The sequence below is a fragment of the Terrapene carolina genome, unplaced genomic scaffold (assembly GCF_002925995.2).
Source record: "Terrapene carolina triunguis isolate 2854851 unplaced genomic scaffold, T_m_triunguis-2.0 Scaffold746, whole genome shotgun sequence".
Lineage (NCBI taxonomy): Eukaryota > Metazoa > Chordata > Testudines > Emydidae > Terrapene > Terrapene triunguis.
Window position 1 is genome coordinate 727,620 of NW_020665097.1, and position 15,411 is coordinate 743,030.

Sequence of the window (15,411 nt, forward strand, 5' to 3'; positions counted from 1 at the left end):
AATTCACATTCATTCTATAGAGGCTCTAGAAAGTTACTTACACCTTTGTCTCCTTCATCTCCAGATTTGTCCTCTCCTTCACCATCATCTGCCAGATACACAAGATAGATCATTTAACTAGGGTGGGGAAAGCCTGTCCTCCCCCTCCTACTGCAAGTTACTAGGCAGCAGCACTATATCATTGCCTATTTACTCACAGAGCACTGGTTCATAACCACCAATACAAAACTCAGCTTACTGACTATTCTCTCCCCTGTCTGGCAGTCCCTGCTACAAGTTCTGTCCCTACCTTAATGATGAATTTAGAGCACCAACTTCTCTGATGAGTCCCCAGAGCATCAAGGTAAAGCCTGAATGCTATTAGGCATCTCACAGCATACCACAGTAACAGTGACAGACTATAACCTCAGATTAAGGCCCACTAAGTTTTAAGATCTAACAGCCAATATCTATAGTGCTGGTTGTCAGTCAGTGAAGAGAGGAAGCACTTAATCAGTGATGTGAGCTGCGAGCCTTATTAGTTTCAAAAAACAGGACTGTACCGTTCTCAGTGTCGTCTCCTTCGCTGTCAGTCTTTGCCTGTTTACTGTCTGGCTCATCTCCGCTTTGGGATTGTTTCCGCTTGCGCCCTCCTTCACTATCTGATCGACCCCCTGAGCGGTTGCGGAAACTTCTCCTCTTGGGCTAAAAACACAAATTGGGTGAAGTATCTTATTGTCCATCTTTTCAGGATCAACCAAGAAGCTCCAGCTCTTTTAACCCTTCTGCAGCTTAAATGAAATGAGCTCCTAAAAGCATGTGTGACCCTGTAACCTTCTGTCTAGATCAGCGGTTCTCAAACTTTATCAACCCGTGGACCCCCATTGATTTAAAAATTTTTGGGAACCCCCAAGCCCCACCCCCCCAACTCAGCCCTTGCCCCGCTCCTTCTCCGAGGCCTCACCCTCACTCACTCCATCCCCCCTCCCTCTGTCGCTCTCTCTCCCCCACCCTCACTCACTTTCACCAGGCTGGGGCAGGGGGTTGGGTTGCAGGAGGGGGTATGGGCTTTGAGAGGGAGTTTGGGTGCAGGGTACAAGCTCTGGGCTGGGGCAGAGGGTTGGGATGTGGAAGGGGGTGAAAGATGCGGGCTCCGGCCAGGTGGTGCTTAGCTCAGTCGGCTCCCAAAAGCAACTGGCACGTTTCTGGCAGCGGCTCCTACGCGGGGGGGAGGGGGATGGTCCAAGGGGTTTCCACGCACTGCCCCTGCCCGCAGGCACCACCCTCTCAGCTCCCACTGGCCACAGTTCCCGGCCAATGGGAGCCGCAGAGTCGAGGCTCAGGGTGGGGGCAGCATACGGAGACCCCCAGCTCCCCATGGGCCGCTGGGATGAGACAGACGCTTCCGGGAGCGGCGCGGAGCCAGGGAAGGTAGGAAGCCTGCCTTAGCTCTGCTGCGGTGCCAGACTTTAAGCGTGCAGAAGGCGCTGGGAGGGAGGGGGAGGAGTTGATTAGCAGGGCCCATGGGCCCCTTGGGTTACCCTCGGGGAGCCCCAGGTGTCCGCGGACCCCAGTTTGAGAAATGCTGAGTAGCTGTACTTAATGCAGTAAATCCTTTTATAAACTGAGCAGACGAGCTGTGCCGAAGGTATCCAAAATACTGTACATGGTTCCCTGCCTCCCAAATAGTTAATTTTTTCTAAAGAAAAAGTCTGCTCAGAAACTATATCCTATTTGTACAGAGAAACAGCACACCAGCCTGTTGACTCTTTGAAAAGTGACTGTGAAATCTGGCAATTATCAAAAGAAAATGTACCCTTCTAACAGGAAGAGCGTACTTCACAGCTAATCCCAGTGCCCCTGGATTAACAATGCACTGCCTGTCTTTTAAGGAAAAACAAGGAGGAGTTCTTGTGGCACCTTAAGGACTCTTAGTTGTTTTTGCTGATTCAGCCTAACATGGCTACCACTCTGAAACCTGTCTTTTAAGGGTAACTACATGAGTAAAAGCGAAGTAGCAAAGGTTTTACACCAAGAACAAGTGGTTTGACGGCTCTTACCATAAGAACGTTCAGATGCCACGGCACTGTACTCACTCTGTTTCGTTGCCTGCCGACTCCATATGGCATGTTACCATACCTTCCCATTCCTGGCATTCCCATCATGCCATAGTCATAGTCCCCATAGTCACCGTAGTCTCCGTAGTCACCATAGTCGCCATAATCTCCATAATCCCCGTAATCGCCATAGTCCCCATAATCACAATAGTCAGGGACAAGGGCTTGGGAGAAGAGGGAAGGGAGCCTGTTGGGGCAGGGACCACCCATGCTCCGCCCACCCATATAGTTCAACTCATTCCAGCGTGCAGACAGTCGCTCAGTACTTGAAGATGGCATGAAGCGGTCGGTGCGGTTGAAAGCATTTAGACGCCCCCGATTTTGAATCCGATTCTGGCCCCTCCCTCTAATGAGACCATAGCTGTTTCCTCTGTTGCTGGACTGATTCCTGCGGCTGTCAAATTGGCTTCCAAAGGAATCATTCCGATCAGTTCCAACTTCGCCATAATCGTAGCCAGCTCTGTACAGATCACGGTCGTTCATTGAAGACCTTGAGTCATAAGATTCAAAAGACTCAAACCTGAAAGCGCTGCACAGCAAGCAAGGAATCGAATCAGTAGCTAATAAAGCACAGAGCCATGCTCTGCCAAACATAAAAGCCACAGAGAAATTTACATCCAGATTTAATTTGGGTTAAAACCAAAATCAGGACACAAAGAATGAAGATGCAAAGAATACAAAAAAATACTGTGGACCCTGCTGAGTGACACCTTTGCACAGGAACTCACTTCACCCTGTCCTTAGTCTTAGGGCGATTTGAGAATTTAACCAAAAATTGTTAATCTGCTGCACAAATGTCTAATCAGAAATACAGCTGAAAAAGCTTCTCACTTTTAATTGTTACCCTCTCTGAGTGGGTACCTGCTGATCTGTTAATCAAAAAACGGATGGGTTTCTATCCACCTTAATCCCACATTGAGGTACAGCCAAGAGATCCCCTTCCTCACTGCCAGCTAGCTCATTAGGAGAGCTACAAGCACACAGGAAGCCTAGCCCAGTACACAGCTGCAGAAATAGGAAATAACTGGAGAATTAATTAGATACAGAAGGACAAAAGAGCAAAAATCCCTGCCTGAAGTAGAAGCCCTGAGGAGAAATGAGAAATACCTCTGCTTTGCAGGGTAGAGGCAGTACACAGGGGTTCCAATTACTTGCAATATTCCTAACATAGCAGCAGGGGCAATAATAAGGAATCCAAAAGAGAAAACTTTTGGTTTTACCATTGGGTGTGGAATTAAGGCAGATAAATCCATCAGCATCTTGGCTGACAAAGTAGCAGATACCAATGCCACAGAAAGGTTATGTATTTCATTTCTTCCTTCCTACAACTGATGTCAGGATGCATATTACTGCCTGCACAACAGAGCAAGCATCTGGTATTTTTCTTCGTTCTGACTGGTCTAGCAGTACAAACAATTTAGGTTACAAGGCATTATCAGAAAAGGTAAGAAAAATACAGTTGCAGATTAAACATCTCACTTCAACATCTCATCATTAATAAAAGTAACTTTCGGTACAACTAAGGGTGAACAGAGAAACCAGCTTTGAAAATACATTGTTATGCTGAATAGGGGTTGATAACATAATTTGGGACCGAGAGATCAAGGCTGCATTTTGTACTAATGTGTCTGTTTAAGAGGAATTAATATTGGACCATCCCTCTGCTGTAAAATGTTTCAATTTAATTTGAAATTACAGTGATTTAAGATTTAAAAATCTCTGTGAAAAGTAAGAAGCGATACGTTACCTTTCCTGGTCTTCCATTCCTTCCCCACCTCCACCACTGCCTTCCTTTGACAGCATATCCAGACGCTGGTTTATTTTGGCTATGATGGAGTCAGAGTTCTCATTCGCCACAGCTTCTGTACTATAAGTTGCAACTGGCATACTGGTGTTGACATCAGCAGTCATGGTCATGTCGGTAGCTTTGGGAGTCTCCCAGGTATTAGTGGAAGCAGCAGCAGCAGCAGCTGCTGCTGCAGCATAATTGTACGAGGCAGCTGTAGTAGAGCCGGTGGTCTGGGTGCCATAATAGTCATAGCCTTCATAGCCTTGCAGGAAAGGAAAGTTAAAGTGAATACACTGTCAAAGAAATGTAGGCTCATGGAAGGAGTTTAGATTCTAATGAACTCACTCTACCAGTCAAGGTTGCAGCCGATCTTTACTATTTGATGAAAACTTTTAAACTTTTTGAACAAGTATGGTCAGGTTCTCCGTAAAGGAAAATTCAGGTTTCCTAAAGTTACAAAAATCAGAGATAGAAAAATATCTGTTGCAATCAGCCAATTATCATGAACCAGTGTGGGATTATTCCAGTGATTGGTCCATCTTGGTTTTAACTGATACGAGAGAGATCCTGTACTACCATAAAGATTTGTTGTTATTATAATGTTCAGTATCTATAGCGTAATACATTGCCAGCATGCACTACCCATGTAGCATGGCTCCATGAAGCTATGCTAAAATTTGAGAGACCTGTGTTGCTGAGCTTGTAACCATGTATGCAAGAATAAATACAGTATTAACATACAATTAATAGACCACTTCAAATTTTCTGGTTAATGAGCCATATTCTAGCTCTGACAACAACATAAACTGCCTTATGGCAAGATAATATAATGGTGAGGGGAAAAGGCACTGCACTACAGCTATGTTCATGCTACTACTGGATACTGCTTATGTAAATCCAGAGATTCGGAATTTGGGAAGTGTATGACAGTACAGAGAATTCTTGTAATAGCACTACACATACACAACCTGCCAGTGTGCTATAAGCAGTGCACCGACTCACCAAGCCAGGGCTGTACTGGTTCTGAAGAGAAAATGCATTTCTGAGCCCTGTACTAAAAAGCAAGCTTCCTCTCAGAGCTCTTCCACTGCTACTTCTAACCTGCAATACCCTCTGCTATGCCAATCCTAGGGCTCTAGTTAAGTGGCTGCCAAATCATGATCAAGAACCCTCCTCAAAACTCCCTCCATTCTATTATGCCCACATTAAACTTGACACCCTCAGGCCACTGGTGCACCGATGCCATTGCCTATCCTGAGGACCAATACTGTCTCATTTCCTTGTACTTTTTGTTCTGTGCTTGTACAGCGCCTAGCATAATAGTCTATAAATAGGGCTCCTAGGCACTAACACAACACAAATAAGAGAAACTCATTTTTCCCTACTGACTTGACCAGAGGTCTATTGCCCTCTGTGCTACACAATACCCAGTTTTTCTAAAGTGAAAACTAGAGAAAAAGACTAAAAGTAATAATAATTAGTTCTTCGCAAATTAAGGCACAAAATACAGCTTTAAAAATACTTCAAACCAGGCCAATTACACGCCAGAGTGAAAAGCTAAATTCTAAACCCAACACAAGGATTTATTATGGAAACACAGACAAACCCTTTAGCAGTACCAGCAGGCAGGTACAGCTGTGTTTACTGCATACAATCAAGGTGTCATTTAATGTCAAGAGCATAATCCTAGCTTTTGAGGGGAAAGGTTTGGTACCCAGGCTCATCACTATTCTGGCCTGAAGCCCAGCATAGTGCAGAATGATGAAGCAAGGTACAAATAAGCGAGTTGGAGAACAGACCTATTGCCGTCAACTCAAGAAGTTGAACAGAGTATAGAGGACTTAACACAAAAACAATGTATATATAACACATACCTTGCCAATTTGCTGCGTTTGCTGCATATGTACCTATGGGATGGAAAGACAAACGCATTATTTCAACATTAGAAGAATCACCCAATGGTATTCAGTTTACAAAGGCTACGTGAATGTCACTCAATTTAATGCCAGCAAAAAATATTATCCTTTCACATAAGCAGAAAAGAAAAGGCTCTCAGAAGTACTGTCTTATGAAAATGTAACAAGCAATGGAGAATTAAATGGAAAATTGCATTATGTGGGAAACATTTCTGATTTATTTCAAGAGGAAGCTGGAGATACAGAAATACTGTACCAGAACCTCACGGTCCAATACACTCAGACTATCCAGTAACAAAAACAATTATATTCTTCCCAGTTTATGGTTCAAAAAGAAAGTCTTTGTTGCATTTCAATAAATATTGAAATATTATTTAGCGCTATTATCTTTAGCCCACGTTCACCATCAGCAGACCCAAGATTATTAGCTGACTCCAGTTCTATTAACACTACTTCAAGGTAGGAAATCCCACAAAGAGGAACTGTAAAAGTGTAGTATTGCTTCACAACCACAAATCAGTTCTCAAGTTTCTCAGTGGAGGCCACAGGGCATAAGCAACTGCAGAAATTAGACTCCAAATCTTTATTAAGAACCCCAGTTTCAACGAACGCTTATTGGCAAAACCATAGTGAAAAAGCTTCAAAGTCAACATTTAATAAGATCAAAACACTCTTGGAAATGTAGGGGAGGGGTATAAAGAGATCAAGTAGTAGGACCTGATCCAGCAAACACTTGGGCACATGTTTAACTTTACTACCATAAGTTGCTCACTGAGGGTACGTCTATACCCAGCTGCTAGTTCGGCGGCAAGCAATCGAACTTCTGGGTTCGACTTATCGCGTCTTGTCTGGACACGATAAGTCGAACCCGGAAGTGCTCGCCGTCGACTGCGGTACTCCTGCTCGGCGAGAGGAGTACCGCAGAGTCGACGGGGGAGCCTGCCTGCCGCGTCTGGACCGAGGTAAGTTTGAACTAAGGTACTTCGAACTTCAGCTACGTTATTCACGTAGCTGAAGTTGCGTACCTTAGTTCGAATTGAGGGGTTAGTGTAGACCAAGCCTGAATAAAAGTTAAAAATGGGCCCATGCATTTGCTGAATCAGTGCCTAGGTCTGGAAATCAACCTTCCAATATGAGAGCCCAGGAAAATGATGGGGAGATGGAAGGGCAGACAAACACCACAGCACAGAAGTGAGTATTCCTTGAAAAGTTGGACTAAACATTTACAAAAAACTTACTCAGTGTGATTATAGGGGAGGGTAAAAGCTATAGGCCAAAAAATGAGGAATGCTACACTTTGTTACAAAACGTTAGAAAGGAAAAGGCATAAAACATAAGTTATTTTTAAAAAATGCAATTCCCTATGTCAGCTTGAAATATAACTGTGAAACTTACCTTGAGCATTGGTGGCAGCAGTGCTCCAGGTGCCATAACCTGTAGAAATAAACAAACATATTAAGCTGCTTTAAGAACATGCTACTCTTTCCCCAGGGTCTTGTGGAATGAAGACTACCCTAGAAACTAGCATTAGTGGCTAGCATGGTTTTTGTTTCTTTACTGGTCTGAGGGAGGGAGCTGAGTTTACTTTTGTTTGCATGAGTATTTTTACCATTTGGCATCTGGAGCCCTGTGCCCCTGCTTTTAAAAAACACATTGCTAAACACAAAGATAAATAAATAATCTCCAAGTGAAAACAGAAACATTGAGAAATTTAAGAGAATCCACATTTTATAGGAAAATTCTTTTCAAAATAAGCACCTTTTTTTTCAGTTATAAACCTACCTAAGCCAAGACGGCGAACCTGCAACTATTCTGATTTCCAAGTCAGTCAAGTAAGTCTCTTATGAAAAACTGGGTGACTGGACTACTACCCAAATTCACAAAAAGAACAGGAGTACTTGTGGCACCTTAGAGACTAACAAATTTATAGAACTGTTGGCCAGAATGCTCCAAATGCACTGGAGTGACCATGTGGGCTCAGGTAATACATATGTTGTTACCCTGGTGGAGAAGAGATAGGAGGCGGAGGACTGGTTTTATTTCTCAATTTCTTTTTGGCTACCAATCCTATTATTAATTGAAAAGAAGCCAATGTAATTTTCACCCTAGTAATCAAATAATTCATTTCTCTCTTTCCTCAATTCTGGCCTCCACTCCTTTTCCAAAACATCTAAGTATGCTTCAGCAGCATACAGGGCCATAAACACCACAGAGCTGGCTGGATGAGGATTCCCTTTGCCCTCTTTCCCTCTGGGCTATAAATTCTGCTTCGCCTTGTAGAGACTCTTGCCCCTAATTTAGTTTCACCTCTAAGTGAGGAGAATTTAGTCTTGAAATTTAATTTATATATTTTTAAAATAAAGGATTCTTTACATTTACTTACTGAATTCTCTATTCCAAAATTCCATTTAGAACAGGAATCCTGAGAATTTAGAAGAGAGCATGCTGGATATTTACCTACCATAATTAAAGTTAACTTGGCAACTAAATCTGCATCTTCATAAGAACAAATCCACACCAATATTACTGAACAAAGAAGAAGCCTTCAGTCTCTAAAATGTATCCCCCAAGAGAAGCTCAGCAAGGATTACTCTCATATAACAATTATACTAGGAGCACGTAAGAAAGTACATCTCTAAAGGCTATTGTAGTGCTCATGACAGCAAATGCAACAGCAAAATAGGAATTGTAAGGTTAAAAGTCACAGATAAAAAATGTTTTTAAAATGGGCCCTCGCTTTACAAAGTCTACAAGTTTTGATGTTTACTTTTCAACATTTAGGCTGTTCACATTATGCATTTCTCTCAGGATGAACATTAGTTACTTTCACTTCTGTTCAGCAGTTTCACTTTCCAGTTTTTACATACTAGAATTAGGCTGCTCTGTTTGGGCTGCCCAGGGGACACTGCAGGGAAGGTTTAAACCCAGTCAAAACACGCAAGTGCATTTTTTAAAGTTAATGATAAAGTCTCAAACCTATAAACGCTATGTGTACACAGACACCTACAACCACAGAGCCCTAGTTTTGAAGTCCATCACTTGAGTGAACGGAAAATAATCCTCTTATAAATATGAAAAAAATAAAAGGGGAACCAGAGAAGAGCAAATATTTGTATTACAATGAAACTTGGAGAGCCCAAATCAGATCAGTGTCCCACTGTTCTAGGCACTGTCCCTATCCAGACTGTAAGGCAAGGAGTGGGAGGGGAAACAGAGCCAGAGGAGAAAGTAACTTGCCCACAGCAAGCTCACAGCAGGTCAATGGCAGAGCCAAGAAAAGACCTCAAGTCTGGAGTCCCAGGCATTGCTCTAGTCACTGGACCACAACACCGTAACACCTAGAAAATTAGCTCATGTGAAAAATCCCCAGCATGGGTTTTTTAAATACAAATTATATCAATCTAAAGCTTTCTTAGTAGTATATACAAAAAGTGGAAGACCACAAAAGGCCTAAATAGCTCTACAATATACCCTACAGCCATCCTCAGTTTTGATACAGAGTTACAGTTTGCAGAGGCTACTTGGCCTAGCATGACACATCTATCTTGTTCGTGGCCAGACTGCTCTGTATGCTGGAACGTGGAGTATTCACAGACTGCACCTCAATATCTTGACAAGTCATTAATGCAAACCCCAGCCAGGCATTCCTTATAGACATAACATCATGAATCTAATGTTCTTGTTACACAACTGGAGAAATCTGGATTAGATAAAGCCATTATAAAATTGATTTTCTAACCTGTTTTAAACCCAAGTTAAGAGGACAACGATTAACAGTTCAGCATCAGCTTTGGAAGCATTTGTCTAGTGGAGTCAGAAGATCAAGCACTAACACATTTATTAATGACTTAGTAAGAAGGAGCAGAGAACAAATTGGTCAAAGCTGTGATAAATACAAAACTGAGACTAACCACTCCAGAGAGGAGAGCAGAAATTCAACACAAGATGGAAAGTCCAGAGAGACAGGCTAAGTTTAACAAAACAAATGCAAACTTCATTTGAGAAGTGAGGACCAAGAGCCACAAATATAGAATGTGAAAACACCCGCTCAAGAATGGTACTGCAAAAAGAGCTTGGGACGCAGTCAAGTCTCAAAAATGCCCTTGTCGGTGGTGAGACAAATTGGTTCAGTGACTGGAGCCTTGCCTTATGGATTCACGCTTTTGGTACTCTTTTCCCTGAAGTAGGGTGCTGAGTGTCTCCCTACTCCACTCCAATATTAAATCACTAATGAAAATCTGTTTTTCTAAGTGGGGATGAAAAACAGGGTTTAATGGAACACTAGTTATAGCTTCAGATGTGGAGAAATACTCTCTCCCCATAGTAAAAATAATGAATAAAACCTATATTTACCTATCTTACTAAAAGATAAATATGCCTATTTTACAGAAGGACAAACAACTTTCCAAGGGTCAGAAGCCAGAAATAAGTCTCCAGGTGTTGAGGCTCCCATTGGACTATTTATTTAGCTTGTTATTTATCTTAAAGAGAAGATTAGGGGGTGACTTGTTTACACTGTGTTCCCCATGTGGATGCTTACAAATATTGAATAATGGACTCTAGCAGATAGAACACGATCCAATGGCTAGAAGTTGAAATTAGACAAATTCAGATTACTCATTTCCAAATTTCCAAACAGTGAAGGTGATTAATCATTGGAACAATTTACAAAGGGTTGTGGTGGATTCTCCATTACGGACGCTTTTTTAATCCAGACTGAATGTTTCTCTAAAAGATCTGCTCTAGGAATAATTTTGGGGAAGTTCTGTGGCCTGTGTTATGCAGGAGGCAATGGTACCTTCCAGCCTTGGAATCTACAAATCTGTGACAAAGCAACTTCTAACATTCAGCCTCCTGGTTCCATATAAAACAGATATGCTGCAACTGTAAATCACATTCATCACTGGCTTTGGTTTTATGATTGAAACAGTCTGCTAAGTGAACTGCAATCAGCTTTTGTTGCATTCTTTGCCATCTACAAGGGGAAATGGTTTCCACCAAGGACTGTGGAGACATTAAAAGAAAGCAATACATGTTTTGGACAGAGCAGCATTCTGAACGGTCCCATAGTCAGCAGCGTTTCAATCTAGGTATAATAGACAATAGTACTGAAAATTACCTTTTGATTAATCCTCCTATGTACAAATTATTTTCCTCACCAAAAAGGCACACTGATAATTAAGAGAAGCAAAAGGATGACAAGTTATGTACAGTTTTAATCCTTTGTTCCAAGTCTGTGGCAGAATATAACTGCACAAAGATATTTAGAAGATAATTCAAGATGGGGGAATTATATGCAATGGCTAAAAAAGAAACAATTTAGAATTAAAATAAGAAATGCCTACATTAGTGGGCAAGAAAAACTTAAGTGGCCAACCAGAGATTCGAATGACACACCTAGGGCAGGGGTGGTTTGGGTTTTTTTTTTTTTTTTTTTATAAACCATACCATCATCTAAGAACATACACGCCACCTACTGGCATCTACCATCATGATGACAAGTGACAATGCTTAGCATCTACATATCACTGTGCTAACATCAAAGTGGACACACAGCAAGACAGCCTAATATCAATAAACTGGTATTCTTTGGAATAAAATGAAAAGGTATTTTCTCATAGTTTTAACAATCTTCATACAATCTTTTGGCAGTCAAATCAGCTGTCTTCATGAATTCCACCCATTACTCTCTACTGCGTACATACACAGATTTGTTATTGTACTCATAAGGAGGAAAGTGTTTTAGCTTATAAATATACTCAAATAAATATACATTAAAATGTGTTATCTAAAGAGCTCGGCACTGAAATTATCATTTAAGAAAACGTGCTAGAGTTCCATTAGGCATATGTGTCGCTTTCATACAAGATCTCAGAACATACAAATGTTGACACAGCTGAGAATGAAAACCACCAGACACCTAAATAATTCCCTTTTCTGGGCCACATCTGGCATTGATTTTTTTCCTTTCAAGTACATCCTTGTTTTCACAGTTGGTGGTGGGTAGCTGTCATAAGAAACACCAAGTTTGAAACATTTAAACAGCCAACTTCAACTACTAGCAGGTTCACGGACTATGATGTTCCTGAGCTGCTTTAAGGTGGCAGTAGTGTTGGAGGAGAGCACCGAAACTATGTTAGTATGGCATATAGGGGATAACAAGATTGCACTGGACTGCTCTGCTTTGTAGTGGTGGAACCGTGGGTGAGGGCTAGAGCTGTTCTGGTCTGAGTAGAAACTGTGTGTATACCGAGGGTTTAAGAGGTCTGCACCAGCACTGGTCTGCTCTGGAAAATAGGAATCGCCAGACTGGTTACTGGACTAGACGGACCACTAGCGTGATCTAATTTCTGACAATGAATGGCAAGTTCCAGCTGCTATTCCCAAGACAGGGAAAGCTCCCTCCCACCAGTCAGCTTGTAACTTAAAGTTTGAGGATTGTTCTGTGTATTTTTTTTAATGTTTGCTATTACAATTCCAGATACTCTCTTCCATATAACAGGAAGATATCTGGGGTTGCATTACAGGGCTGCGCTGGGGGGTAGCTGAGGCGAGGCAGACGGGCTAGAGCGCTACACGGTGGGCTGCTGCTGGGGTGAGGCAGAGAGCTGCACTGGAAGCGGGGAGCTGTAGCAGTGCAGACAGATGGGGAGAGAGCCAGAGAACTGCATAGGGGTACGGCGGTAGGGGATGGCCAGAGACCTGGGCTGCGAAAGGAGATGGCGCTCTTGGGCCGGGCCTGAGCTACGGGGCCGGGCGGAGGAGGCGCCCTTAGGCAGCCCTGTGAGTGTTGGGCCCAGTCCCCCACCTAGGGGGGCGGGGCGGCAGCACAGCACGTAGGGCTCCCCTGGAACAAGAGGCGGCAGCAGCTTCCCACGGCGCAGGGGGCCGCGCACGGGACCGCAGAGACCGCGGGGCCGCGCACACGCGGCGAGGGGCGGGCGGGCAGCCGCCATTTTGTGGCGTCTTCAGAAATGGGACTCGCTCCATTTCCAATCCCGGGAGACGGGGAGGTGGTTCCTCCCCCTTTCCCCTCCCCCTCACGGGGGTCCTGCTCCCCACCGCGCCACTCCTCACGGTGAAAGGGGGGATGGACAAACTCCCTCACAACGGCGTCCCCCGCTGCACCAATCCGCAGGGGTACCTCGCTGAAAGGCGGGTGTGACAGCCAATCAGGACCGCCATCTCCACACGGTAGGCGGGGTTAACTCCGCTAGGGGGTAGGTTGCCCCCCCCAGGTAAACGGGGTTCGCGGCGGCCGGTAGGGGCCCACTACGATGTCCCAGCGCCCTCCGTATGGCTCAGGCCTCATTCCGCCCCGCTTGCTCTCTTTACTTACTGCCGTATCCCTGATCCATGTCTCCCTCCGCCTTCAGCCAAGTCCAACGGCTCCTCCGCACTAACTGCACGCCCTTCCGCTCACTACGCAAGCGCCACACGCCCGTTGCCCATTGGCCATACCCGCGATCGGGTACCACCCCCAAAACACCCTATTGGGCGTACTCCCGAGTTCCGCCCCGCCTCGCACCCATTCGTCGGGTCTCCCACAAAGCACCGCCCCCTCCCAATTTCCATTGGTTAGTGTTTCTTCGCCACCCGGATGTTCGAGAGATCCCATTGGACGAGACGACTTTTTCTTTGGTGACCTCGAGCGTTCTCCTTGGCCCGTTTCTGTGCTATTAACCGTCAATCAAAACTAGTGACTGGAAAATGAAAGGCCGCCATATTGGAAATCATAGAGGAGGTTCAGGGAGCAGTGGGTTGTGGGCCTGGTGTGCCCCACAGCCCCCCCCCCACTTCTCCAAGGTGGTGGTAGCTCCTGCCTGGAGGATGGGTGAGACGTGGTGGGGCAAGGAGACGGAAGGCCCCCTCCTACACTGGGTATCCCCTCAGGGTGAGGCTGGAAATGGCTGGTGATTCCATGGTCCTGCCCCAAGGGCACCCAGATGGGGGAAGGAGAGGATGGGCACGCGTGGCTCTCACAGGCTGTGGCGGTGGTCGTAGTGCCCAGGGAGTCCAGCTGGGCCTGCGGCTGAGGGCTTACACCCACGTCCCCAAGACCGTTGTGCAGCCCCAGAGCTTGCTTGGTCGTAGGTGGCAGCTCGGAGCCTGTTGCCTCGTGGTGATTTCATCACAGGTTAATAATAATTATATGCCCTGGGGACCTCACCTGGACAGGGTGAGAAGGCTTACACATTCCCATGACCATGAGAGCTCTACCGGGAGGAGTTTTAACTCCTGGTAGGGCCACCCAAGACAGGTCAAAGGATGGGGCCAGACAAAAAGCAGTTCACTGGTTCTGGAGGGTGGGGGTTGAGCAACAGGCCAGCAACCTATTGTGACCCTAAGCAAATCCCAATGCCAGAGGGCAAGGGGCTCACTGGTATCTGGTAGCGAGTTTCAACTGGCCTGACTAGTGTATCCCAATTCACTTATAGCGTAATCTGAATCTAATAACAGTCATGTAGGGCAAAGGTGCAGAATCCGTGGGTGCTCCAGGGCTGGAGCAACCATGGAAAAAAATAGCGGGTGCTCAGCAGCCACCAGCCAATCAGCTGTTCGATGGCAGGAAGGAAGCGCTGGGGGGAGGGTGTGGAGTGAGGATGGGGCCTTGGGGGAAGGAATGGAGTGGGGGCAGGGCCTCTGGGTGGAGCACCCACCCAGAAAAATGAAAGTTGGCACCTGTGATGTAGGGTATCACTGGAAAACCAATAATACACTGATCATTAGTATTTTTGTGTGGTGTATGAACAGTGAATGCTCAGAGGACTGTACAAATGTGAAGGAAATAAAGGACTAAAATGTATCTGAACCAGATAAGTCTGGAGAGTGGGTAAACAGGTTTTTTTCCAGACAAAGGAAAGGCTGATGCCTCCATCCAGGTGTAATCACAGGTAATTGGCAATCACTATCAAGTGGCCATTCACTAGCATATCAGAGGTTGCAGAGACAGATCAATTTTTATTGTAGAAAACACTAGGGGAGAAGGAACCAGCATGAACCTTTTCCATCAGACTCCATGGCATCTTTCCTCACAGCAGGGTACTGAACTTTGAGAAGAATACATTTCAAAAAGTCACTGGATTATAAAAGAGAGGAGCAAAGGACCCTAAGTGATCTTTCACTTAAGACAAAGGAGCTGAGCACATTGAACTTTGTGAGAGATCCTGACCCCGAGGTGGCCAGCCACATCTTGCAGGAAGGAAGGGTAGGAAGAATCTTATCTTGAACCAAGACTAGTTTTGTTAAGTCTTGGTCACTAGATAGCATTTTTCACTTCTGTTTTTAACCATTTCTGACTTTATCCCTTAAATTTGATACTCCTGAGGGAATTCTGCACCTAAAAATTAGGTGCACAATATTTTAAAATTTTGCACATTTTATTTGTCAATAAATAAATGTGGCTCCACCATGGCAGTGGGGAGCACAGGCCACTGGCTGCATTGAGGTGGGAGATCACCCTGAAGCCTCCACCTCACCCAATACAGGGACTCGGCAGTGAGGCTGCACCTGACCCTGACACAATGCAAGGACTGGGCCTGCCCCAGAAACACCCCGGAGCCCTGCCCTTCTGTGCCAGGTGTACCAGGTGTGGGTGGGCAGGCTCAGC

The 15,411-nt window shown here is 44.8% G+C and overlaps 1 protein-coding gene across 4 annotated transcripts in view; it reads right to left on the reverse strand.

Moving 5' to 3' along the window:
- Positions 1-13,218, reverse strand: part of AKAP8 (A-kinase anchoring protein 8) — a 28,452-nt gene extending 15,234 nt beyond the window's left edge. For 2 of the 4 annotated variants that reach the window (XR_002909160.2, XM_024218900.2), the window contains exons 1-7: positions 13,141-13,218; positions 7,197-7,235; positions 5,760-5,792; positions 3,844-4,147; positions 2,040-2,625; positions 543-684; positions 42-88 (exon numbers count right to left, since the gene is read on the reverse strand). Coding sequence is in view for 3 of the 4 variants with exons in the window: in XM_024218900.2 (XP_024074668.2) it covers positions 42-88; positions 543-684; positions 2,040-2,625; positions 3,844-4,147; positions 5,760-5,792; positions 7,197-7,235; positions 13,141-13,159 (1,170 nt within the window). In the remaining variant the exon portion in view is untranslated. The remainder of the gene's footprint in view (positions 1-41; positions 89-542; positions 685-2,039; positions 2,626-3,843; positions 4,148-5,759; positions 5,793-7,196; positions 7,236-13,140) is intronic. The other 2 variants (XM_024218901.2, XM_024218902.2) reach the window with 2 other exon arrangements.
- Between the last annotated feature and the right edge of the window lie 2,193 nt (positions 13,219-15,411).